This window comes from Melanotaenia boesemani, chromosome 11, assembly GCF_017639745.1.
Source record: "Melanotaenia boesemani isolate fMelBoe1 chromosome 11, fMelBoe1.pri, whole genome shotgun sequence".
NCBI lineage: Eukaryota > Metazoa > Chordata > Actinopteri > Atheriniformes > Melanotaeniidae > Melanotaenia > Melanotaenia boesemani.
This window is the reverse complement of record NC_055692.1, coordinates 1,602,063-1,628,957: the sequence shown is the minus strand read 5'-3', so window position 1 is coordinate 1,628,957 and position 26,895 is coordinate 1,602,063. Positions and strand designations below refer to the sequence as shown.

At 45.5% G+C, this 26,895-nt stretch overlaps 1 protein-coding gene across 2 annotated transcripts in view; it reads right to left on the bottom strand.

The window, feature by feature from the left end:
* Nucleotides 1-420: 420 nt before the first annotated feature.
* Nucleotides 421-26,895, bottom strand: part of LOC121648952 (centrosomal protein of 120 kDa) — a 42,592-nt gene continuing 16,117 nt past the window's right edge. For both annotated transcript variants that reach the window (XM_041999474.1, XM_041999473.1), the window contains exons 15-20: nucleotides 26,389-26,481; nucleotides 26,084-26,245; nucleotides 25,886-26,008; nucleotides 22,689-22,787; nucleotides 1,237-1,382; nucleotides 421-916 (exon numbers count right to left, since the gene is read on the bottom strand). In XM_041999474.1, coding sequence (XP_041855408.1) covers nucleotides 700-916; nucleotides 1,237-1,382; nucleotides 22,689-22,787; nucleotides 25,886-26,008; nucleotides 26,084-26,245; nucleotides 26,389-26,481 — 840 coding nt within the window. In that variant the 3' untranslated portion in view covers nucleotides 421-699. The remainder of the gene's footprint in view (nucleotides 917-1,236; nucleotides 1,383-22,688; nucleotides 22,788-25,885; nucleotides 26,009-26,083; nucleotides 26,246-26,388; nucleotides 26,482-26,895) is intronic.

Genomic DNA, 26,895 nt, shown 5'->3' with positions numbered 1-26,895 from the left:
CTCTTCACTCAGGTAGAAAGGGCGGGTTTTTAAGGATCCACACAGAGCTGGAACATCCTGAAACTTCCAGATATTCCCGAGGATGAACTCCCTGTAGGATGGAAAGATGCTCCAGAGTTTCCTGAAAGATAAGAAACTTAAAGGATGTTTCTGGAACATTTTCTGCTTCAAGATTTTAAACTTTGATAAAAGGTAAAAAAAAATAAATCCTTAATAATAAAAAAAGGTTTTGTCTTCAGGGTCACGACAGTTGGACATAAATGAATGAAATGAAGATTTTCTACGTGTGGATCAAGTTTTCATCATTCGGCATTTCAGAAAGTTTTTCTTCAAAATCAGTCGATTTATTTATTTAAAAGTTCTTTTGTTATTTTCAGAAACTTTAAAAGAAACTAAATTTATTTCTGATCAGTGATCTTGTCTGATTGGCTGCTGAAGCCTCAGGTCTGAGCTTGTCTCTGATTGGACGCTGCAGCCTCAGGTCTGAGCTTGTCTCTGATTGGACGCTGCAGCCTCAGGTCTGAGCTTGTCTCTGATTGGACGCTGCAGCCTCAGGTCTGAGCTTGTCTCTGATTGGACGCTGCAGCCTCAGGTCTGAGCTTGTCTCTGATTGGACGCTGCAGCCTCAGGTCTGAGCTTGTCTCTGATTGGACGCTGCAGCCTCAGGTCTGAGCTTGTCTCTGATTGCAGCCTCAGGTGTCACAGCGTCCGTCTGTCTCTCATGGCGTCTTGTATCTGTCTGTTGAGCTCGGTGATGATTCGGTCTTCGTGAGTGTACACCCCCGTCCTCAGCAGCGTGTCTCTCTCCTCCAGGAGACGACTCAGGTGTTCCTCTGCACACTCATTCAGGCTCAGGCTGGGGGCGGGGTCAGGTTCATGAGAGGCGGGGCCTAACCTTTCCTCCTGCTTTTTTAATCTATGGAGGAAAAGAAAGGAAGAAGAGGAAATTTTCTTTCAGATTTTACGTCTGTGGACACAGAAAAGCTGCAACCTGACAACGTTAGGATTAACGTCATATGTCAACATGAGAACTCCCTAAACCCAGAAGATCACTGATGTGAGGATTCACATCAAGATTTATTGTCATTTCCTCCATCACGGTGATATCATATAAATGAATGCATCTGGAATTAATAAGTAGGAAAAACTTGGTGCTGCAGCTGATTATTGATCAGACAGATTTCTCTGATCAGACGTTACAGTGTCTGAGGAGCTTTTCCAGATGTTCCTCCTCACCTGTTGAGTTCGTTCCTGATGCTGTCCAGCTCTTGTTTGTCCTGCCGGACCGCCTCCTTCTCCTCTGTTGCTAGGTAACGCAGCCTCATGGCCTCCAGCTCAGCCTGCTGCTTCTTCAGACGCATCATGGCGTTCTCCTGCTCCCGCTGCACAAACAAGGATGACGTTTCTCGTTACCACATCTGAACTTCTGAAATGTCGCAGCTGAAACATGGACGCCTGGATGCTGTTTCTCCTCGTCAGAGCTCAGCGAGCAGCTCAAAGATTGATTTGTCTGTCTGTGTTCACGTTTTCAGGAAAGCTCCCTGAGAAAAAAGCTGCTGAACTTTCAGAGAATTCACCCAGAGACCAACAGCAGCTCTGTGAGAACTTCATAAAAATGTCTGGGAGCTGTATTTCTCTCAGCTGCTTGGCCTCCAGCTCACACATCTTCCACCAACAGTGATCTGGGCTCAGCCTGCACACTCATAAATCAGAAACGTCTGAACTAACGAAGGTTTCTCTCAGCTCCCTTCAGTTTAGAAAGAATTAAACACAATCTAATTTAAAGTTTTCATGTAAAAATCCAAAAACCTGCAGAACAATCTGGATGAAGAACAAGTGAAGATGAAGACAAAAAAGCCAAAAACAACTACAAGTTCAGACTTTAAAAACGATGTAGATGAAAAACAATCTGGTCTCTTTCATCTGGCTTTTAACAGCATGGAAGATGTAGTTTGTTTCTAGTTATGTTTATGATGTGGGTCTGGTTTAGTATTTTATTTTTACTTCATGTTATGTGTGTCCTCTAATGTGAGTTGTGGCCTTTATTTTTTGTGTGGTTGTTTTAAAGTGATTTATAAATAAAGCTGGGTTGGATCAGCTATGTAACAGCTGATCAACTCTTCTGTCAATAAAACACGAAAAAACACAAAAAGGTAAAATCAGGAGGTTAGAAGGAAGGTTGGAGGATGTATCCCCGACTTCCCTAAACCTAAACTACATGTTGCCTCTGATGTGTCAACAGATTATGTGCATGGTAGATAAAAAAAGAAAAAAGAACTAACTAAACTAAACTAACTAAAAGACAAAGTCTTTGCACTGAATGGATGAACGTGACTGTAGTTTGGTTTATACACCCAGGTTCACTAGACTTCGTACGACTGAAGGATGCAACTTTCAGTTCGAGTTTTTCACACTGCGTTTAAGCAAACAGGAGCTTCGGAAAATATTCCTGTCCCGCAGCATGAGATCCTTCAGTCCAGCAGATCTCTGCAGCCAGCAGAAAGCAGCAATGCTAACATGTAGCATAGCAACCTGACTAGCAGGAAGCAGCAATGCTAACATGTAGCAGAGCAGCATGACTGACAGGAAGCAGCAATGCTAATATGTAGCATAACAACATGACTAGCAGGAAGCAGCAATGCTAACATGTAGCAGAGCAGCATGACTGACAGGAAGCAGCAATGCTAATATGTAGCATAACAACATGACTAGCAGGAAGCAACATGACTAGCAGGAAGCAGCAATGCTAACATGTAGCATAGCAACCTGACTAGCAGGAAACAGCAATGCTAACATGCAGCATAGCAACCTGACTAGCAGGAAGCAACATGACTAGCAGGAAGCAGCAATGCTAACATGTAGCATAGCAACCTGACTAGCAGGAAACAGCAATGCTAACATGCAGCATAGCAACCTGACTAGCAGGAAGCAACATGACTAGCAGGAAGCAGCAATGCTAACATGTAGCATAGCAACCTGACTAGCAGGAAGCAACATGACTAGCAGGAAGCAGCAATGCTAACATGTAGCATAGCAACCTGACTAGCAGGAAGCAGCAATGCTAACATGTAGCATAGCAACCTGACTAGCAGGAAGCAACATGACTAGCAGGAAGCAGCAATGCTAACATGTAGCATAGCAACCTGACTAGCAGGAAGCAGCAATGCTAACATGTAGCAGAGCAGCATGACTAGCAGGAAGCAGCAATGCTAACATGTAGCAGAGCAGCATGACTGACAGGAAGCAGCAATGCTAATATGTAGCATAACAACATGACTAGCAGGAAGCAACATGACTAGCAGGAAGCAGCAATGTTAACATGTAGCATAGCAACATGACTAGCAGGAAACAGCAATGCTAGCATGTAGCATAGCAACCTGACTAGCAGGAAGCAGCAATGCTAACATGTAGCAGAGCAGCATGACTGACAGGAAGCAGCAATGCTAATATGTAGCATAACAACATGACTAGCAGGAAGCAACATGACTAGCAGGAAGCAGCAATGCTAGCATGTAGCATAGCAACCTGACTAGCAGGAAGCAGCAATGCTAACATGTAGCAGAGCAGCATGACTGACAGGAAGCAGCAATGCTAATATGTAGCATAGCAACATGACTAGCAGGAAACAGCAATGCTAGCATGTAGCATAGCAACCTGACTTGCAGGAAGCAGCAATGCTAACATGTAGCAGAGCAGCATGACTGACAGGAAGCAGCAATGCTAATATGTAGCATAACAACATGACTAGCAGGAAGCAACATGACTAGCAGGAAGCAGCAATGCTAACATGTAGCATAGCAACCTGACTAGCAGGAAGCAGCAATGCTAACATGTAGCATTGCAACATGACTGACAGGAAGCAGCAATGCTAACATGTAGCATAGCAACCTGACTAGCAGGAAGCAGCAATGCTAACATGTAGCATAGCAGCATGACTGACAGGAAGCAGCAATGCTAACATGTAGCATAGCAACATGACTAGCAGGAAGCAGCAATGCTAACATGTAGCATAGCAACATGACTGACAGGAAGCAGCAATGCTAACATGTAGCATAGCAACCTGACTAGCAGGAAGCAGCAATGCTAACATGTAGCATAGCAACCTGACTAGCAGGAAGCAGCAATGCTAACAAGTAGCAGAGCAGCTCTGTCCACTTTAAAGCTTCTGCTAATTTCTCCACACAAACAAGGAGTCACATGAAAGCAGAGACTCTGCTGGTTACAAAGACATCTGTCTCATCAGTGTGGGACAGAAACTGGTGAAAAGTTTGATTCCATCTCTAAAATCTCTGCTAATGTGTTTCCTATGACTGCCTTTGACATGAACCATAAAGGTCCTGCTGGTTTCCTTGGAGATATTCCTAGGATTACTTAACTCATTCCTAGCTCATCTTTGGGGCCTTCAGCTCTGAATTTTTCTGGCTGGTCGAGGTCATACTTTGTCTTCACAGATTAAATAAATAAAAAAAAACTACAATGACTCATAAGACCTATTAAATTCAGTAAGGGAGGAAACAGCTCAGATGCAAACACACATACGATTTAGAATCAATGATAAAAAATTAGCTGATGGAGTGATTTCTGTTAGATCCACAGACCAACCCACTCACGACACTGCCTCTCAGCTGCCTTGCTAATAGGGTGGAGGTGCAGGCAGGTGGAGATGGTGGGACGGCGGTCGGAGAGGCAGGAATCTGTCCATGTGCTCTGGTGATACACAGCAGAACCAGGGCAGGCCGAGTCTGGATGGGAAAACTAACATTTTCACATCACACACTCTCAGAAAGCCTGGGTTTCACACGCCCGACCACCTCCACACACACAGCGGTGTGTTGACTCAGGCTGGGCTCTCTGAGGACCATTAACAGTCTGTATTACAGGCCGTTTTAGGGCTAATTACAAGAAAAACAAACAGGCCAAACATTTTCTCTGCCGTCAGCTGCCAAGGACAACCTGAGCCCGAGTCCTGAAACAATTAGAGGACGAGGTGATACCAAGGCCTCGGCAGGGGGAAGAGGTTGAACGGAGGTCCTGAGAGAAAAGCTACTAAAACTCAGGATCTGAGGCCCATTTCTGACAGTTATGTAATCAATCTCCCACCTGATGTGAGACAGGAATAACTCAGTTTCTCACAAAACACCCAGAGAAATTCATTTTTAGAGATGAAAATCTGAGGAGGGGTACACCCTGGAGCTAACACAAAGACAACAGGACAACCAACCAACAGCTGTCTCCTGGGTTCCTCAGCTAGCATCTCAGCCAGCGGCGTTAGTTTAGTGAAACTGAAGCAGAGAAGTGTTTTTACTCAGAGGATTTCGTGCAGGTCTTTACAACAATCGCAGCAGGCAGCCAGAACATAAGAACAGCACACGAACGTCGGGCAAGCAGCTGGTCACTGCAGGGCGGCCTCGATCCGCCCGTTTTACGATACAGAGAACACCAAACAGAAAATATGCTAACTGAAATGTTTTATTCCATTATATGAATGATTGTGATATAGCAAAACTAGAACTGGGAGCGTTAACATGTTATTAACACGGTATTAACACAGTATTAACACGGTAACACATCGGTTTCTGTCTGTTGTTCACTGGCTGAATACACAAGTTTGAAATTCATCCTGATGAATTTGGACCTTGTTTTTTTTACAGATAAATCCTAAAATTTTCATCTTTGTCATTTATGTTTGATTCTATTACTTTGATGTTTTAATTATAAAAATTTACTGTTTAACAGGGCTGTTAAAAAGCTTTAGGAATCAATGATAAGAAACAGCTGATTTCTGTTTGATCCACAGACCCGACACTGCCTCTCAGCTGCTTTGCTAACAGGTCCTGAATCATACATAAACCTGAACATAAACCAGGTCCTTGGAGGGGGTGTTGGAGAGCACTCCTTCCAGAGACTCCCTCGTTCTGCTGGGGGACTTCAATGCCCACATGGGAAATGACAGCGAAACCTGGAGGGGCGTGGTTGGGAGGAACGGCCCCCCTGATCTGAATCCGAGTGGTGTTTTGTTGTTGGACTTCTGTGCTCGTCATGGACTGTCCACAACGAACACCTTGTTCAGACATAAGAGTGTCCACTGGCACCAGGACACTCAGGGCTGCAGTTCGATGATCGACTTTGTAGTCGCGTCGTCGGCCGCATGTCCTGGACACTCGGGTGCAGAGAGGGGCGGAGCTGTCAACTGATCACCACCTGGTGGTGAGTTGGCTCAGATGGTGGTGGAGGATGCCGGTCAGGTCTGGCAGACCCAAGTGTGTTGTGAGGTTCTGCTGGGAACGTCTGGCAGAGTCCCCTGTCAAAGAGTTTCAACTCCCATCTCCAACAGAACTTCAACCATGTCCCGGGTGAGGTGAGGGACATTGAGTCCGAGTGGGCTGTGTTTCGTGCCTCTATTGTCGAGGTGGTCAGCTGCAGCTGTGCCCGTAAGGTCGTCGGTGCCTGTCGTGGTGGTAACCCCCGAATTCGTTGGTGGACACCAGCAGTAAGGGATGCCGTCAAGCTGAGGAAGTAGTCCTATCTGGGATTTTTGGCCTGTGGGACTTCAGAGGAAGCTGATGGGTATCGGCAGGCTAAGCAGAGCGCATTTTCGGTGGTCGCTAAGGCAAAAACACGGGGCATGGGCGGAGTTTGGAGAGGCCATGGAAAATGACTTCCAGATGGCCTCGAGGAGATTCTGGTCCACTATCCGGCGGCTCAGGAGGACAAAGCAGTGCTCCGTCAACACTGAGTACAGTGGGGATGGAAGGCTGCTGACCTCGACTTCTGAGGCAGTGGAGGGAATACTTCAAAGACCTTCTCAATCCCACCAACACGTCTTCCGGTGAGGAAGCACAGTCTGGGGACCCTGGTGGTGGCTCTCCCATCTCTGGGGCTGAAGTTGCTGAGGTAGTTAAAAAGCTCCTCGTGGCAAGGCTCCGGGTGTGGATGAGGTCCGCCCAGAGTTCCTTAAGGTTCTGGATGCTGTAGCGCTGTCTTGGCTGATACGCCTCTGCAGCATCGCGTGGACATCGGGGACAGTTCCCCTGGACTGGCAGACTGGGGTGGTGGTCCCCCTCTTCAAAAAGGTGGACCAGAGGGTGTGCTCCAACTACAGGGGGATCAAACTCCTCAGCCTCCCCGGTAAGGTCTATTCAGGGGTGCTGGAGAGGAGGGTCCGTCGGATAGTTGAACCTTGGATTGAGGAGGAGCAGTGTGGTTTTCGTCCCAGTCGTGGAACAGTATGGGAGTTCGTTGAAGCAGTCTGCATGTGCTTTATGGACTTGGATAAAGCGTTTGACCATGTCCCCCGGGAACTCCTGTGGGGGGTACTCGCTTATACGAGCTGTCTGGTCCCTGTACGACAGGTGTCAGAGCTTGGGCCACATTGCCGGCAGTAAATCAGGATTGGGTCTCTGCTCTTTGCAGATGATGTGGTTCTGTTGGCTTCGTCGGGCCATGATTTTCAGCCCTCACTGGAGCGATTCACAGCAGAATTTGAAGCTGCTGGGATGAGAATCAGCACCTCCAAGTCCGAGACCATGGTCCTCAACTGGAAAAGGGTGGAGTGCTCTCTCCGGGTCTGTAATAGCGTCCTGCCCCAAGTGGAGGGAATCATGTATCTCGGGGTCTTGTTCATGAGTGAGGGAAGGATGGAGCGGGAGATCGATAGGAGGATCGGTGCGGGGTCTGCAGTGATGCGGACTCCGCATCGGTCTGTCGTGGTGAAGAAGGAGCTGAGCCAAAAGCAAAGGTCTCGATTTACCGGTCGATCTACGTTCCCACCCTCACCTATGGTCACGAGCTGTGGGTAGTGACCAAAAGGACAAGATCGCGCATACAAGCAGCTGAAATTAGTTTTCTCCGCAGGGTGGCCGGGCTCTCCCTTAGAGATAGGGTGAGAAGCTCGGTGATCCGGGCGGGGCTCAGAGTAGAGCCGCTGCTCCTCCACATCGAGAGGAGCCAGATGAGGTGGCTCGGGCATCTGGTTAGGATGCCTCCTGGACGCCCCAGGGAAGACCCAGGACACGCTGGACGGACTACATCTCTCAGCTGGCCTGGGAACGCCTCGGGATCCCTCCGGATGAGCTGGTGAATGTGGCCGGGGAGAGGGAAGTCTGGGTTTCCCTGCTTAGGTAGCTACCCCCGTGACCCGACTCCGGATGAGCGGCAGATAATGGATGAATGGATGGATTAATTTTAATGAAATATTTCACATCATACATCACATCAGTGCTTATATTTTCATCATGGAAGACGGGATCTTCGTGATCCAGCTAGGCGGACCACACTCACGGTACGAAGTGACCTGCCACGGAGGTCAGAATGAAGCCGCACTGCAGCCGGAACGCAGTGCACACGGAACAGGTGGGAATTGGGGGTCAGGGTCTTCAGATGGAGAAGCACTGACTTTTCGTTGGCTCTCTGGAAGCCAATCATTCCCATTCATTTTGAGCTTGCTCCATTTCTCCCGTACAGGACATCTCCAGGGGATGAAGGTTTGTGATATTTATTAAATTCTCCTCAGGACTGTTTTTGTCTCTTACTGAACTCCTGGACCTTATATTCCCATGATCTGATGACTACGTATAGATTTGCACTGAAACTCAAAAACCCTTTTACACAGAGTAGAAACGACCCTACAAACTCCAGCCAGCTGTAATTTATTCTCTAATTTATTCCTCATGTTACTGAGAATTATGGAAGTTTATGTAGTTTTGGTTCCAGAGTTCTGGTATAGTAACATCATGAACTGAGCGGACCTGGGTGAGACCACGTGTGAATTTCTGGTGTGAATGACCTGCGAGTGACTCCTCTTCTTCCTCCTCCTCCTCCTTGCTCAGCAGCTGCTGGAGGACACCTTGTATAAACACGTTCCTTCAATCACTCAGATGTGGACATTTCGCTGCTCAGAAGGAGTTTTCTGTGCAACTGCTGGAGTTCAGAGCTTTTTTCTTTTAACTCAACCAGAGTTTTTATGGAGATGATGGATAAAAATGAAGGGAAGGTTTGATTGAGTGTCACAGGGAGCATTTGAAAGTACAGAATATTAAATATTCTGTGAAGGAAGCTAAACTACAGTTTGTAAATCTTTTCAACTAAATCTCTGTGATGTGAAAACAGGAACTAAAATTTACACATTTGGAAAAGGAGCAGGAAGAAATAATGAAAGATTTATATTTAGAGGTTAAATAGGTTAGGTTCACACTGCAGGCTGAAGTGACCCAAACTCGATTTTTTTGCCCTATGCGACCTGTATCTGATCTTTTCATAACAGTCTGAGCAACACAGATCCGATTTTTTCAAATGCGACCCATGCCACCTGGATACGTGGTCCTACATCCGATACGTAACGGCCAGGTCGCATTAATCCGACCTACACATCATACACAACGTTGTTTATAAACTCTTAGCTGTAAAGGCCTCACATCACTCTCACCACGCCTGGCTGTGACTCCATACCCACGGTTCTCTGTACAAAATGCCATGGCCACAAATCGGCTCTCCTCTTTTGTAATCTCCAATTCAGACGAGGTCATTGAAAACGTGCTGGCGACGGTTGGTGCTGTTACCGCAAACACAAAGACGTCGTACGCTCACTTGCTGTCATGTCGTCTTGTTTTCTACGCATGCGGGACACTTTTGGTGCGCATAAAGTTCATACAGGAGATCACATACAAGTCACCTTTAACTGGAAATGTGAACGGACTCTCAAAAAAATCCAAATTGGGCATTATGCCCTGCAGCGTGAACCTTGCCATAGAAAACTAAAGAGTTTTTATAGAAAAAGATTCAAGTTGGAAGGAAAAGATAAATAACTGCTTGTTGGGAAACTACAGTGGTTAATGAACTTAAAAAGCAAAACATTTAGTTGTCTCAGCTTCTAAAATGTCATATTTTTATAGTGTACTATAAAGTTGTATATTTTGTTTTTCCTGAGGTGGCCTGTTGTAATGATTGGTGAGTATGCTCCTGAATACAGCACTGAACCACGGCAAAAACTGACGTATGTTTGCAAATTATTGTCCCAAAGTTAAATTTAATGTTGAAACCAACAGTGATCTGAATACTTCACTTGGACCACATCAGAGCTTCTGCAGGACTTAGATCAGCTCGGCACTATATAGGGTTAATCTGCTGTGAGGCTTAAAATCAGTGTTTAGGCTGCTCTACAGGCTTTAAAAGTGATAAGTAGTAGATAAGAGAAGCCGGAGCAGAGGGTAAGAATGTGGTCTGTCTGGCTGCGCTAGAGGCCAAACAGAAAAGCTGCAGATTTCAGACCAGGCTGATATTTTACTTATTCTCAACATGAAAGCCATAAAAAAAAAAAAAAAAACTAAGGTCAGAAACCTCTCCGCATTAAACTACGGTCAGAACGCTCTCTGCATCAAACTACGGTCAGAACGCTCTCCGCATCAAACTACGGTCAGAACTCTCTCCGCAGTAAACTACGGTCAGAACGCTCTCCGCATCAAACTACGGTCAGAACGCTCTCCGCATTATATGATGGTCAGAACGCTCTGCATTAAACTACGGTCAGAACGCTCTCTGCATTAAACTACGGTCAGAACACTCCGCATTAAACTACGGTCAGAACGCTCTCTGCATTAAACTACAGTCAGAACACTCCGCATTAAACTACGGTCAGAACGCTCTCTGCATTAAACTACGGTCAGAACGCTCTCCGCATCAAACTACGGTCAGAATGCTCTGCGCATCAAACTATGGTCAGAACGCTCTGCATTAAACTACGGTCAGAACGCTCTCCGCATTAAACTACGGTCAGAACGCTCTCCGCATCAAACTACGGTCAGAACGCTCCGCATCAAACTACGGTCAGAATGCTCTGCGCATTAAACTACGGTCAGAACGCTCTGCATTAAACTACGGTCAGAACGCTCTCCGCATTAAACTACGGTCAGAACACTCTCCGCATCAAACTACGGTCAGAACGCTCTCTGCATCAAACTACGGTCAGAACGCTCTCCACATTAAACTACAGTCAGAACGCTATTTGCATTAAACTACGGTCAGAACGCTCAGAACGCTCTCTGCATTAAACTACGGTCAGAACACTCTCCGCATCAAACTACGGTCAGAACGCTCCGCATCAAACTACAGTCAGAATGCTCCGCATTAAACTACGGTCAGAACGCTCTCCGCATCAAACTACGGTCAGAACGCTCTCCGCATTAAACTACAGTCAGAACGCTCTTTGCATTAAACTACGGTCAGAACGCTCAGAACGCTCTTTGCATTAAACTACGGTCAGAACGCTCAGAACGCTCTCTGCATTAAACTACGGTCAGAACACTCTCCGCATCAAACTACGGTCAGAACGCTCCGCATCAAACTACGGTCAGAATGCTCTGCGCATTAAACTACGGTCAGAACGCTCTGCATTAAACTACGGTCAGAACGCTCTCCGCATTAAACTACGGTCAGAACGCTCTCCGCATCAAACTACGGTCAGAACGCTCTCTGCATCAAACTACGGTCAGAATGCTCTGCGCATTAAACTACGGTCAGAACGCTCTGCATTAAACTACGGTCAGAACGCTCTCCGCATTAAACTACGGTCAGAACGCTCTCCGCATCAAACTACGGTCAGAACGCTCTCTGCATCAAACTACGGTCAGAACGCTCTCCGCATTAAACTACAGTCAGAACGCTCTCTGCATTAAACTACGGTCAGAACGCTCAGAACGCTCTGCATTAAACTACGGTCAGAACACTCTCCGCATCAAACTACGGTCAGAACGCTCCGCATCAAACTACAGTCAGAATGCTCCGCATTAAACTACGGTCAGAACGCTCTCCGCATCAAACTACGGTCAGAACGCTCTCTGCATTATATGATGGTCAGAACGCTCCGCATTAAACTACGGTCAGAACGCTCTCTGCATTAAACTACGGTCAGAACGCTCTCTGCATTAAACTACGGTCAGAACACTCCGCATTAAACTACGGTCAGAACGCTCTCTGCATTAAACTACGGTCAGAACACTCCGCATTAAACTACGGTCAGAACGCTCTCTGCATTAAACTACGGTCAGAACGCTCTCCGCATCAAACTACGGTCAGAATGCTCTGCGCATTAAACTACGGTCAGAACGCTCTGCATTAAACTACGGTCAGAACGCTCTCCGCATTAAACTACGGTCAGAACGCTCTCCGCATCAAACTACGGTCAGAACGCTCTCTGCATCAAACTACGGTCAGAACGCTCTCCGCATTAAACTACAGTCAGAACGCTCTTTGCATTAAACTACGGTCAGAACGCTCAGGACGCTCTCTGCATTAAACTACGGTCAGAACACTCTCCGCATCAAACTACGGTCAGAACGCTCCGCATCAAACTACGGTCAGAATGCTCTGCGCATTAAACTACGGTCAGAACGCTCTGCATTAAACTACGGTCAGAACGCTCTCCGCATTAAACTACAGTCAGAACGCTCTCCGCATTAAACTACAGTCAGAACGCTCTCCGCATTAAACTACGGTCAGAACGCTCTCCGCATTATATGATGGTCAGAACGCTCTCTGCATCAAACTACGGTCAGAACGCTCTCCGCATCAAACTACGGTCAGAACTCTCTCCGCAGTAAACTACGGTCAGAACGCTCTCCGCATCAAACTACGGTCAGAACACTCTCCGCATTATATGATGGTCAGAACGCTCTCCGCATTAAACTACGGTCAGAACGCTCTCCGCATCAAACTACGGTCAGAACGCTCTCTGCATCAAACTACGGTCAGAACGCTCTCCGCATTAAACTACAGTCAGAACGCTCTCTGCATTAAACTACGGTCAGAACGCTCAGAACGCTCTCTGCATTAAACTACGGTCAGAACACTCTCCGCATCAAACTACGGTCAGAACGCTCCGCATCAAACTACAGTCAGAATGCTCCGCATTAAACTACGGTCAGAACGCTCTCCGCATCAAACTACAGTCAGAACGCTCTCAGCATTATATGATGGTCAGAACGCTCCGCATTAAACTACGGTCAGAACGCTCTCTGCATTAAACTACGGTCAGAACGCTCTCTGCATTAAACTACAGTCAGAACACTCCGCATTAAACTACGGTCAGAACGCTCTCTGCATTAAACTACGGTCAGAACGCTCTCCGCATCAAACTACGGTCAGAACGCTCTGCACATTAAACTACGATCAGAACGCTCTGCATTAAACTACGGTCAGAACGCTCTCCGCATTAAACTACGGTCAGAACGCTCTCCGCATCAAACTACGGTCAGAACGCTCTCTGCATCAAACTACGGTCAGAACGCTCTCCGCATTAAACTACAGTCAGAACGCTCTTTGCATTAAACTACGGTCAGAACGCTCAGGACGCTCTCTGCATTAAACTACGGTCAGAACACTCTCCGCATCAAACTACGGTCAGAACGCTCCGCATCAAACTACGGTCAGAATGCTCTGCGCATTAAACTACGGTCAGAACGCTCTGCATTAAACTACGGTCAGAACGCTCTCCGCATTAAACTACAGTCAGAACGCTCTCCGCATTAAACTACAGTCAGAACGCTCTCCGCATTAAACTACGGTCAGAACGCTCTCCGCATTATATGATGGTCAGAACGCTCTCTGCATCAAACTACGGTCAGAACGCTCTCCGCATCAAACTACGGTCAGAACTCTCTCCGCAGTAAACTACGGTCAGAACGCTCTCCGCATCAAACTACGGTCAGAACACTCTCCGCATTATATGATGGTCAGAACGCTCTCCGCATTAAACTACGGTCAGAACGCTCTCCGCATCAAACTACGGTCAGAACGCTCTCTGCATCAAACTACGGTCAGAACGCTCTCCGCATTAAACTACAGTCAGAACGCTCTCTGCATTAAACTACGGTCAGAACGCTCAGAACGCTCTCTGCATTAAACTACGGTCAGAACACTCTCCGCATCAAACTACGGTCAGAACGCTCCGCATCAAACTACAGTCAGAATGCTCCGCATTAAACTACGGTCAGAACGCTCTCCGCATCAAACTACAGTCAGAACGCTCTCAGCATTATATGATGGTCAGAACGCTCCGCATTAAACTACGGTCAGAACGCTCTCTGCATTAAACTACGGTCAGAACGCTCTCTGCATTAAACTACAGTCAGAACACTCCGCATTAAACTACGGTCAGAACGCTCTCTGCATTAAACTACGGTCAGAACGCTCTCCGCATCAAACTACGGTCAGAACGCTCTGCACATTAAACTACGGTCAGAACGCTCTGCATTAAACTACGGTCAGAACGCTCTCCGCATTAAACTACGGTCAGAACGCTCTCCGCATCAAACTACGGTCAGAACGCTCTCTGCATCAAACTACGGTCAGAACGCTCTCCGCATTAAACTACAGTCAGAACGCTCTTTGCATTAAACTACGGTCAGAACGCTCTGCGCATTAAACTACGGTCAGAACGCTCTCCGCATCAAACTACGGTCAGAATGCTCTCCGCATTATATGATGGTCAGAACGCTCCGCATTAAACTACGGTCAGAACGCTCTCTGCATTAAACTACGGTCAGAACGCTCTCCGCATCAAACTACGGTCAGAACGCTCAGAACGCTCTCTGCATTAAACTACGGTCAGAACGCTCTCTGCATTAAACTACGGTCAGAACGCTCTCTGCATTAAACTACGGTCAGAACGCTCTCTGCATTAAACTACGGTCAGAAAGCTCTCTGCATTAAACTACGGTCAGAACGCTCTCCGCATTAAACTACGGTCAGAAAGCTCCGTATTAAACTACGGTCAGAAAGCTCTCTGCATTAAACTACGGTCAGAACGCTCTCCGCATTAAACTACGGTCAAAAACGCTCTCTGCATTCTTCTCAGTCTTGTGAACGTCATCCTTCCCATAATGCATTGGAGGGGTGGGGTCTAATGCAGAGAGTGTTCTGACTGCTCATGAGCACTCTGCAAAATCACCATCAAATAAATTAATTTACAATAAATTTATTAATTTCATTTAATTTGATAAGATAAATTGAACAAATAAATTAATCTATTTAATTATCAAATAAAATACGATTTTAACTTGACAAATAGGAAAAAAGCCAAGTATTTAGTCAACTCCATTTAACTGTTTTTGGTCTCTTAACGTGTAGATTTTCAGTCTTTAACATGTTTTCTTCTGTTAACTTCAGTTATAACCACAGATCAAGAGTTAATCAGTCTGGTTTCCAGTCTATTAAAACCAGTAATACGGCTTTTAAAATGGATCATTTCTAAGACCGGGTTTCTTTGGCAGCATGTTGATTGCTTGTATTGAGCTAAAAATATCCAACATGTGCAGCTTCATACTCCTTCAGATGACTCATTTGCTCCAGAAAAGTCTGAAACTCTGTGACCCTGGCTGTCTGGAACAACACCATTCACACTTGGGATCCATAATATTCCAGGAATGAGCAGTGGGAACCAGCAGAGTGTCTACTGGGACAAGTTACCGTTAAAAGTCCCTCAGACAACATGTTTCAACTTCTGTTTCACAGACGGTCTTAGAAAAACACTCAGAGCGTCATGAAGGACAAAACTTCCAACCTGGATGGCAGCAAACAGCTGGACCCAGTGACAGGATGAAGAAACAGGCTGATAAATGAAACAACACCAGTGGAGGAGATGAGTCAAAGTAATCCTCCGTCCTCAAAGATCCGTTTCACTGAGATAAAATGATCTACTAATACTAATACTAATCAGAGAAGAAAACATGGTGAGACAAACTCAGTGTTTATGTAACATCAGGATCAACTTTAGGACACATTTCTGAGCTTGTTGTGTCTTACAGCTGCAGCGTCTCCCCTATAGCTGAATAGACTTTCTAATATGGTGCTTTAGTTCCAAAAGGGCCGTGCTTGAAAACCGGCTGTGAACATGAAAACGAAGCGCATGCACGGTAAACACCGGGGCTCATGTACGTGATACCAGCAAGTAAACAGTACCCGTAAGTGAAAACACACATCACAAGGAGGCATTTTTGTACTGCAAGGAAATAATTCAGAGTATTTTCACGGAGAGAATCAACCTCGTGAGAGCCCATCAATCCACAGTGTGACCAGCTCTCAGTTCCGTCACTGCAACCTAAACAGTCCTCGTTCGCTCAGATGCTGGACTTTTGAGGCTCCGGGGACTGACAGTCTTTTCATTTGACTGCTCAGTTTCCGTTCAACAACAGAGCTAATGTCAGAAAGAACTTCTCTAAAGTGTCAGCACACATAAATAAACAAGGCTGAGATTTGCCATATGTGTAAAGGGCAATTCCACTGAATTCTTGGGAACCACGTTAGACCCGTTCCTGATAAAAACTACATCTTCAAATCTGAAATATGAAAGCAGCTCTGTAAAGGTGTACACATAGTGGTACAGTGTAAAAAAAACAATCCTGCACCTGAAGCAAAATATATAATTAACATCAGGCTGTATAATGGCCTTGGACAGAGACTATTAATGACAGTATAAAAGGGTCCTTGATCCTTGGAGAGAGAATAGGACAGAGTCTATGGAAGGGTCTAGGACAGAGTGAAATAATTAGATATAATGCTAAAAAGAGTGTTGTCATGATTGGCAGAATAAAGGAAGAAAATGTCTAAAACTCCCTGATTTTACGTGGTCTGGGAACGATCTGACCATCAGTGATGAGGTGAAATACCTGGAGTGTTTTTATTACAGAACAAATGACTGATCAGGAGGACATTTATCGGCAGTGCTACACAGTGGATGCGCAAGCAGACATTCTTCTACGCAGCTGCAGTGCATGTACAGCTGGAGTGAAGATGTCTTAGTTTAGGACAGGGGTGTCCAGCTCCAGTCCTTCAGGCACAATCCTGCAGGTTCTCCATGTGTCCCTGCTCCAAAAGCCTGGCTCAAAGTGATGAGTCACTGTGCAGAACTAGACAGGCTGTGGATCCATTTAATTTAATAGGTGTGTTGGAGCAGGAAATCATTAAAACCCTGCAGACGAGTGGCCCTTGATGAATGACTTTGGACACCCCTGGTTTGAGACGTACTGTACACCCCTCTATAGTGCACACCATCCAACCATTTTTTTGCTTATCTGGGGCCGCGTCGTGGGGGGAGCTGCCTAAGCAGGGAAAACCAGCCTCCCCCCTCCCTGGTCACATTTGCCAGCTTGTCCGGGGCGATCCCATACCAGCCGACAGCGTGCCCTCCAGCATGTCCTGGGTCTACCTTGGGGTCTTCTCCCTCTGTGGTACGTGCCCGGAACATCCTACCAGGGCGGTGTTCAGGAGGCATCCTGATCAGATGCTGAAGCCACGTCGCCATAGAGGTGATGTTCCATGTTTTTATAGCTAGCGTCTGTAGCCGAAGACTGGACCGCCAAATTCCCCGCCTTCAGCTGCCACCCAGCTCACACGAGCCTCATGCCCCACCTCCAGGCCTGTCTCTAGAGGAGGTCCCGGTGCCCCACCTCCAGGCCTGTGTCTAGAGGGGGTCCGGGTGCCCCACCTCCAGGCCTGTGTCTAGAGGGGGTCCGGGTGCCCCACCTCCAGGCCTGTGTCTAGAGGGGGTCCCGGTGCCCCACCTCCAGGCCTGTCTCTAGAGGGGGTCCCGGTGCCCCACCTCCAGGCCTGTGTCTAGAGGGGGTCCCGGTGCCCCACCTCCAGGCCTGTCTCTAGAGGGGGTCCCGGTTTTTATTCATCATCCACAAGTGTGCAGTTATTATACTGAACACTTGTGGTCATATTACTAAAAGGCTGGTCTACCAAGACATAAGGTGGCTTATAATGATGCCATGAGGTTACTGAAGAAGAAACCGAGGGTCAGTGCTGGGTCAGTACTTCTCAGACAGTTTTAAGACTTTTTTTTGTTCTTTAGAGATTCTAATTATTATGGAATTAACTGATGTACAATTGTGAACCAAACGCTCACAATTTAAGTTGTGAGCTGTGGAGGCATTGGTACGTTGTCTTCTTGTGGGTGCTGACTAGTATATATGTTTTAAGATGTCTTTTTTTACTGTTATCTTTTCATTTTGGACCCTAAGCGTGTAATAAAGATTGATTGATTGTCATGGACAGAGTTACAGCAGTCGTGTGTAAACATGGTGTTATTTATTCAGCTCCTCAGAGCTGGACACGAACGTCATGGCAGAGAGACAAACTGATGAAAAGCTGGTGGATGCGTTCGCACGGCTGCTGAACACATGTAACACGTGTTCACGACAATGTTAGCAGCATGCTGTTAGCTAACACGCAACACCTGTGTGGAGAACTGTGCTACCCTTCATAACGACAAATAATCACAAGCGTAATTTAAATAAAAAGAAAACGATCCGTGGGTGGATGATGACATCTCCACCCATTGAGAGCTGCTTCTATTCTGGTTCTAAAACACTCATTTCAACCAAATCCTGAAGGGACCATGAAGACGTAGATACCAGGAGTCTCCCATCCTCCATTTAAAGCATGAAGCCATGACAGAAAAGAGCTCCGACTGAGAGAAAGCTTTTCATTTCTAAGCTGAAAAAGATGAAACACCCATCTGAGTTTTAAATTTATGGGCTTTGTACTCGTGTTTATGAATTTTAAAAATGCAGCATCCGCCTTGAAAATGGTGCATCAGGCCTGAATTTGTTCATTCTGTTGTACATAAAGTTTCTACCATAAAATGCAGCAAAAGCTCTTTTACAGAAACTGTATCAGACATGATAATCACGGCATTAAAGGCTTGAACATGACAGAAAATGATCACCTATCTGCATTTGTGAAGCTCTGCTTTCATCTTGGTCTTTGTAGACTCCAGAACTGTGGTTAAAGTAAGCAGAGTACCAGACCTGGTGTGAAACCAGGACCACCCACTCTGGAAGTTCTGCATCAGGATCTGGACCGCTGTTTAGGCTGAGAGATGAGCGACGCGTCGTGTTTACAGCAGCAGCCCAGTTATTCCTCCGACACTTAATTTCCATTTAATCACATAGAATTTACATCTGAAGGTGATATGGTGCAAACAAAACTTTCCTCAGAGTTTAACCCATAAAACTTCCAAGAATTTTGTTTGTTTAAATATAAAAATTCATAGAAGTGCAACCTTTTTAATCCCAGTCAGCAGACATGATGTTTCTCAGCTGTCAGACTGGGAGGTAAAATGATGTAAAATGAACGTATGAATAGATGTAGCAGCATAAAGGTCGACCAGAAGAAGAAAGCAGAATTTATTACTAACAGAACTTTGTAGAAATAACACACAGACTAACAGTGACCAAACCTTTTCTCATCTCATCAGAAACTATTTGCATGTTTCCACTTTTTCCTCATTTCCAGTTATTCCTGCTACTATTTACCTGCTATCCTCACTAAACCAACTCCAGCTCAGCTGCTTTGTGGCGCCACCGTGCATCAGAAACGTCTTCTTGGCTTTATTCCAGCCATAGAGGAGCATTATTTTTCTTCTTTTCACACACACATAGAACTTTCTGCTCACTGGTTGATCTTTGGCTGCTCCTGATTGGACGTTACCGTCAATCTAAGCTCTCTGATTGGTGGAAAGTCTGACAGGAAGTGGCTTCATCATCATGTCCAGGTCTAAATAGAGGTCTCTTAGCAACATAGTAGTGATGGTGATGTTTTTATGGTGAAATGTGATAAATAATGCTGTTATCATGGATCATTGTGGATTTACCAGATAGAGTCTCTGAATAAAACTACATTTAGTGGCTGGATTGTAAACCTCCTGGACGGGATAAAAATGCTGGAAAACTTCTGTAGGTCAGCTAAAGGTTAAAATATCCATCACATTTACCCCACAGAGCTACACACCACCTTTCATGAGAAATAGTTGACAAATGTAAGTGTTAAATACACGAGTATGTCATGCTTAAACAGTTTTCATGTTTTCTTCAACCAAACCAAAAATGTTCCATCATTTCCATTTAAAGCTGTTAAACTGAGCTGCTTTAACAGGAAGTCTCAGATTTTTAGATAATTTTAGGACATTACAGCCGTTAAAGATCGTTTTTCACGTTATAAAAATATCTTGTTTGTATTTCTGACCCACTACAACCCGCCTCTAAAAGCCGTATTTAGTGAACCGACCTCCTGCTCAGCCTTCAAAAGTACCTTTATCACCATGGGGGACTTCTTTTATCTCTTTGTTTCCGTATTTTTGCCCTGAAAAGAACAACTTCAGCTTCTTATCCCAATATTTTGAATTGAAAAGACTGTGATCTAATACCTCGGTCCCGCCGGGGTATCGGCTCTCCGGCCCGCTGCGCCTCCTGGGCCGAAAAGTACATTATTTCACAGACAAGAATTTTTATGATCCGACTTGAACTAAACAGCACGCCATGCGAGGCGCTGAGAGCAGAGAATAAATAGACGAGAAAAACCAAACAAGCGTCGGCTTTAAAGACGGATGGTTGTGTAAACACACGGCTGATATGTTAGAAAAAGCGAGAGTGTGACATCTGAATAGTTAGCGCCCGGCTCGCTTGTTGCTCAACGCAATGCTGCAGATGATTAATAGGTGGGGGTGACACTCCGCGCCGAACCCCCTTAGAGCTGCATAAATCACGGCTGTTTTCTTTACAATGATGTGGCCCTTAGAGACGGGGAAGAAAAAGAAAAAGAAAGACAAAAAAGGAGCTAAAAGAAATGAAGTGAGGGGTGGGAAGAGAAACAAATGACAGAGCAAATATGGGAAAGAAAGAAAAAAAGAGTAACGTAAATATATCAGGGAGATCAGAAAACAGCAGCTAAACACGGACAAGTGACAGATGGATTAGGAATAACAGGAGAGGCAGAAAACAGAAAAGGAAGATGTGAGAAAAGAGAGAAATGAAAGAAAAATGTGTGTTGAGTTTTCCAGCTGGTTCCTGTCAGTAACAGTTATTAGTTTGTCAGATAAGGTCCGGGTGTGTTTACATTGCTCTTTGTTTGACTAAAACCCCACTTAGTGTGTGTGATGATGTCTGTATCTTTGTGAGGACCAGTTTTCCAGGCTTCCTACACAGTCTGGAATTTGCTTTTAGGAAAAACAGTGAGTTAAAACCCCTGAAAAAGGACTGCAGCTAACCTGAGGTTGGAGGAGTCTGAAAAATGTTGTATGCAGAAACATTTGGGTTTTTATTAAAACAGAAATCTGGTTTTTCAATGTTTGCACGTTGAGCGCCACGTTGGCAGCCGTAAAAACAGACACAAGAGATATTACTGTTATCCATGAGAAGCGCCGTTGCAGTGCAGCTTCCCACCACTTGGTGGTGGTAATGTGTCACTTAGCCGTTTAACCAACTCCAATAAGCAGAAGAGCATACTCAGCTAGCTGCTAGCTTGTAGCCAAAGCTATGAAGAAGTATTTAAAACAAGAAAATTAAGGCAAAAATACCCCAAACCCCCTCAAAGGCAGAAATATTGTACAGGAAGGTAAGAAGCCACGAGGTCTGTCGGGAGTGTTAGCTAACATTAGCTAACGCTATCCATCACAGAAGCTCTGAAGCCTTCAGCACTAAACCAGCATCTAGCAGCCAAACATCCAGCAACCAGGCCACGTTCAAAGTCTCTTAAATCTCCTTTCTTCCTCATCCTGATGCTCAGTTTGAACTTCACCACGTCCACATGACTACATGCTGCCATCTGATTGGCTGGTTGGATGTTTGAGTTAACGGGAAGATAAACAGGTGGAGCTGATGAAGAGGATGGTGGGTGTTTCGACCTCTTTTAAAGGTGACTGGAGGAAGATCTTTAAACTTGTGTTTAGAGCCACTTTCAAAGCTTCCAGGTCCGTCTCCTCGGAAAGAGAATTTAAAGAAATGACTTCTGAACAGAGCAGTAACTCATAAGAAACCTTTCATTACCATCCACATGTTGGAAAACTGTCTCAAACTTTAGCTTCTTGTTAACACGAGCAGGAAACATTGCTGCTACATTTCCTCCTACATCAGATTATGGAGATCTGTTCTACGTGCATGCCCCTGCCCAGGTGTGGAAGGTGCTATCAGGATGGTATATTTTCTAATTACTACAGATATGTAGGATGAATGGTTCAGCTGTATGTTTATGCCCAGATGTATGTCCAATGCACTACCAGCGATCTAAGCTAGCTAACCTCCCATGCCACAGGCTTCCTGTCTGTTACAGCTGCATGTGAACCACCTGTGAGTCCACCGTGTCTGACCAGCATTCGTTTGTTTAGAAAAAACAGCGGCCAGATCAACCAGCCAGCCGTCCCTCCTCTTATTGCCTCACACAACGCAGAGTAACTGGTTAAAAATGTCTTGGACCAGCCAGAACCGAGAGAAAGTGATGCTGCAGGACTTCACTGAGGTATTTCAGAGAAATCGTCTCCTGAAGTTTTACAGAAAAGGTTCATGTCTCATAAACGCATTCGTATTAAATAAAATGCTTCCACACATTTTTTATTTCCAGCAGAGCTGATGTGGATGGATGACCTGGGAAGTCGAGCGACGTCTACAGGCTGCTGGAACTGTCCGTTCAGGGCAGAGGGATGTTTCAGGGAACAGAAAACACAAACAACAGTCCAACAAGACGACTAAAAACTGAATATTTCTTACATTTATCTGAAATATTTCTATTTATTCTACTTTCATTTAACTTGGTTGTATTTGGTCCTTTTTTCACCGTGTTTGGAAACGAAGCGCCTGTTGGCCGACTGCTTATATTAACAGCTGGAGACGGACCTGGTCCAGTCTGTTGGTGAACGGTACCTGTTTGAGTCGAGCCAGCTCCTTCAAGGTGCGTCCCCAGTGCTGCTTGTAGTGGAGCTTGGACTTAATGGTGGACTCCAGCTTCCTCTCCAGCTCCACCTTAAAAAAAGAAGAAATAAACAGACATCTGTTGAGTTTCCACTAATCAGTGATGCAAATCTGAAGCCATCTTTTAAAAAGCCACAAACTGAGCCGATGAAAAGGTTTACAGTGAATAAAGTTGGCTGTGTAGTCACCAGAGGGGGGCGTTAGAGGCATCGCTGACACAAGTTGGGAGTTAAAGTTAAATATCTAGAAGTGTAGAAAAAACCTGGACCCCCCCAGGATTATCAACTTTAGAAACAAAAGAACTTAAACTTTGTCCTTCTAGAAATTACAGACCGCTCTGTCCTGTAGTATTTTGTCTGCCATGTTGGTCCCTGACAGTCAAACCACAGATTCAACAAAGATATTTAAAGCAGTAACACCAAGAAAAGTCAGCAGGTGGCTAAAGAGCCTGATCTGAGCCATAGACTGTATCTAAAAGATGGGCGGAGCCTCTGTGACGTCACCCGTGGGTGACGTTCCCACCGTCGCCATCTTGGCAGCGTCACGTGTCGACGTTCCCGGAAAATCCAAAAATGGGCAAAGAGGTGGAGCTGAGAGGGGGACTGTGAAGGTGGGGGTGGATGATTGGCACCTATCAAACTGAGCTGCCTGTAGCTAATAGCTAACCGATCTGACCCGGAGCTAACGGTAGCTAACCAGCTAACGGAGGTAGGCGGGCTAAAGCTAAGACATGCTGTTAGCTGGCTAAAAACCGCGGTTGTGCTGCACTCTCCCTTCTTTCCACAGAAATATTCGATTCAATCAATCAATCAACCTTTATTTATATAGCACCTTCTCATACCCCAGGGTACCCAAAGTGCTGTACAGATTCCTGTCAACCAACAGGACACGCCCCTAATTATGACGATTTTCAAGATTAAATAACATCCAAACAGATGAGTTAGAAAAAAATTCACCCCCCTCACAGTTGTCATGAAGGTAAACTTGACCTTTTAATCCTAAAATGGATTTTTGTACCAGGCTTTAAACATGTTTATTTCTGCTGTGAAGTTGGCCTTATTAACACGGGAGTCTATGGGGATTTGCTCTGTTTTGGAGCCCCTAGTGGACGAGGGGGGAACTGCAGTTTTTTACACTTCACATTTTACAGGCAGAGGTCGCCGCTTAATTTGAACACAATCATAAACAGGACCTGGTCCAATGTGGTCTAGAGGCCAACAATAATTAAATAAATAAAATGAACATTATTTAGATTTTTATCAATAGAAAAAACAAATCAGAAACTGTGTGAATAAATCTTTATGCTCTACAGAATAATTCAGTCCAGACTGAACAGTCCTACAGTTTCTCACCGAGACCTGATGGGTTATGGACCCTGAAAAAGCAGTGGATTTATATCGTACCTCAGAAGCTAACTTCATCCCTTGGTTACAATTCTCCAACACGCACATGGAGATGTGCACAGAGTCACGTGCATGTGCACACACATGTGAGCACGCTCCCACCAGCAGCCAGAGAGTGTCAGAAAATATGTGGCTTCAAGCAGACAACAGGTTAAGTGTACTTCACTGTCAGTGTACCCCCCACTGACGTACCACAGCCGACATACATCAGCTGCATCTCTCAACCAATCAGCTCTAGAATTTAGTTTCATCTTGAAACTTGTCTCCAGCAGGACGATGGTCGGGCTGCTGAGTTGCACTGATCAGATTTGCTTTGCCAAGATGAGTTTTATGGGCAGAAAGCTGAGAAGTGAGAACTTTTTCTTCTTCTCAAGGCCACGAAAACAAAAATTCCGTAATTCTGTTGCCGCGGACGTGTTTGGGGACATGTTTGGGGTGCACCTTGTTCTCGATGCATCAACCGAACAGAACTTTCTTTTTGAAGGGCTCCCAGAAGTTTTGTGTGATTGGTCGAACATTTAAGGTTAAAGCGGAAAGTTGTCATTTCTGCATTTCCCCTGATTGGTTGAACGGATAGCTTTAATTAACAGCTGATCGAGGTGGTGAGAGAGCATGAAAATGTGGTAAATAAAGAATCGGCACTGCTGCGTGTGCAACCCCGCCCCGTATCTTAGATTAAGTTTCTTGTTAATTGTTTATTGCACATAAAAACAGACGTCCCTCCACCCACGGTAATCTCTGCCCTTTGTAAGCGAAGCGTCTCGTGGAGGATATAACGTACGACCTTTGTCTTGTTTTTTGTAGCCTCAAGAACAAGAACCACATTCTTCTTGTTGCGGAGGATGTAACAGGCTTCAAGGCTCTTCTTCATACTTAAGGATTTCTTTCATTTTAAATATAAATTTTTCTGAATTTACATTTTAACGCTGGACCTGACGGAAAGGAGAGAAAAGGAGACGGAAAATAAAACTGAAAGCATGCACAATCAGAGAAAAAAGACAACAGCTGCCACACCTAGAAAACATCCTACAGCGTCTGTAGACAATCATCAGGAGCACCAGCAGGAAGACATGTCAGAGGTGTGTTTCACAGTGAAAGCTGCGTTCCTCCTCAGCTATTGGTCCATTGACTCGAGGCGCCACCCAGGCTACGTTAGCGCACACATCAACTTATTAAATTGTCTCTCTTTGTTGCAGGAGATCCAGCATGGTGCTGAAATATTTAAGCTCTGAAGAGGAAACAAAAACCAAAAACAACTGTGGTGGACGCCCAAGAGGGACTTGGACAGAGCTCTTCTTCAGGAATTCCTTGAATCTCTGGGAATATCTGGGATCTTTGGGAAGACAGTCCTGTCAGTTCAGACTAGAAACAACCAGCAAGTCGTGGCCTTTAAAGTCGTTTCTGTTCCCCTTGATGAGCATCAAGTCTTTTTCAGAACAGAGAAAAACACCTGAAGAGAGCTCGGAAGCTTTTCCTCCTCCAAGTTTTTCTAATTCCAACTTTTCCTTTCAGATTTTCTTCTTCACGAAGAAGAAACATGACTCAAAAAAAGCAACTAAAACCTGATTTCTGACAGAAATAAGAATAAAAACTATTTTTTAGGGACAGAAATACGAGGCGAGTCCTTCCATCCAGTGTGCTCATGCAGCAGGATGAAAGATGACACTGATTTTGTTTTCTTGAATCTGGAATCTGAGTTCAGTGTCAGACGTTTCCCGCTGAAAGTGTTTGAAAGCAGCTTCCCACCTTCTCCAGAGTCAGCAGGTTGACCTCCGACTGCAGTCTGAACTCCGGTCTGACGTTCTGTTGCTCCCTGTAGAGCTGAAACTCTTTCTCCAGCTGTTTGTATCGAGACTCGCCGTCTGCAATCTGAACACAAACACACAGCAGAGGAATAAACACCAGCGATCAGATTCGCCGCCGGGCCGACGGTTCTGTCTGCACCTGCTGCAGCAGCCGGCTCCGCTCTTCCTCCATCAGCCTCACTTTCTCCCTCTCCAGCGCCACCCGGTGGTCGCACTCCCGCTGCTGCCTCCTGCTGCTCTCCTGCAGCTCCTTCTGGGTCAGATCGTGCTCCGCTCGCAGCTCCCTCTGCAGCCGCTGAGTCTGAACACAGAGAAAACACAGCAGCTCAGTTTCAGCTCCACCACAAGATGGAGCCAAAGAGCCGCCCTGAGTTCACAGGCTTTATTTTCTCCTCCCAGGAGAGATCTGAAGGAGCATGTCAGAAGTGTTGAACAGGATCTGACCTGCAGCTCAGCTTCAGCCAGCTGCTTCTCTCTCTTCTCCAGATCGGACAGAGTCTTCTGCAGCTTCTCCTCCAGCAGGTTGTACTCCACCTCCTTCAAACAGCAAGAGGAGGAAACTAAAGTTAAACAGAACCTTTCACAGAAAGTGATTCATAGAAAAACTAAACCTGATAAATATGTAAACCAGGAAACATCAGAGCTCGTGTCAGATTAAAATTTTGTTGAAAAAGAAATTGTCTTTTCCGCACGGTGTTTTAAAATTGCTTTTTAAAATCTTCCACAGAGTCCAAACTAAGAAAAAAGGCCGGTCATGCCACAGTCTGGATGCTGCGTCTCGTCCTGAAGGGAGGGCGAGGGACTGGGAAAAGATCCTAATTACAGGAAACCCTAAAACTCCCACCACTCCCTTATCCAGGATCATCCCTCCACATTAACAAACCAACAGCTGATCTCACTCCTGCAGAGATTATACTCATACCAAAAAAAAAAAAATTTACAAAAAAAGGA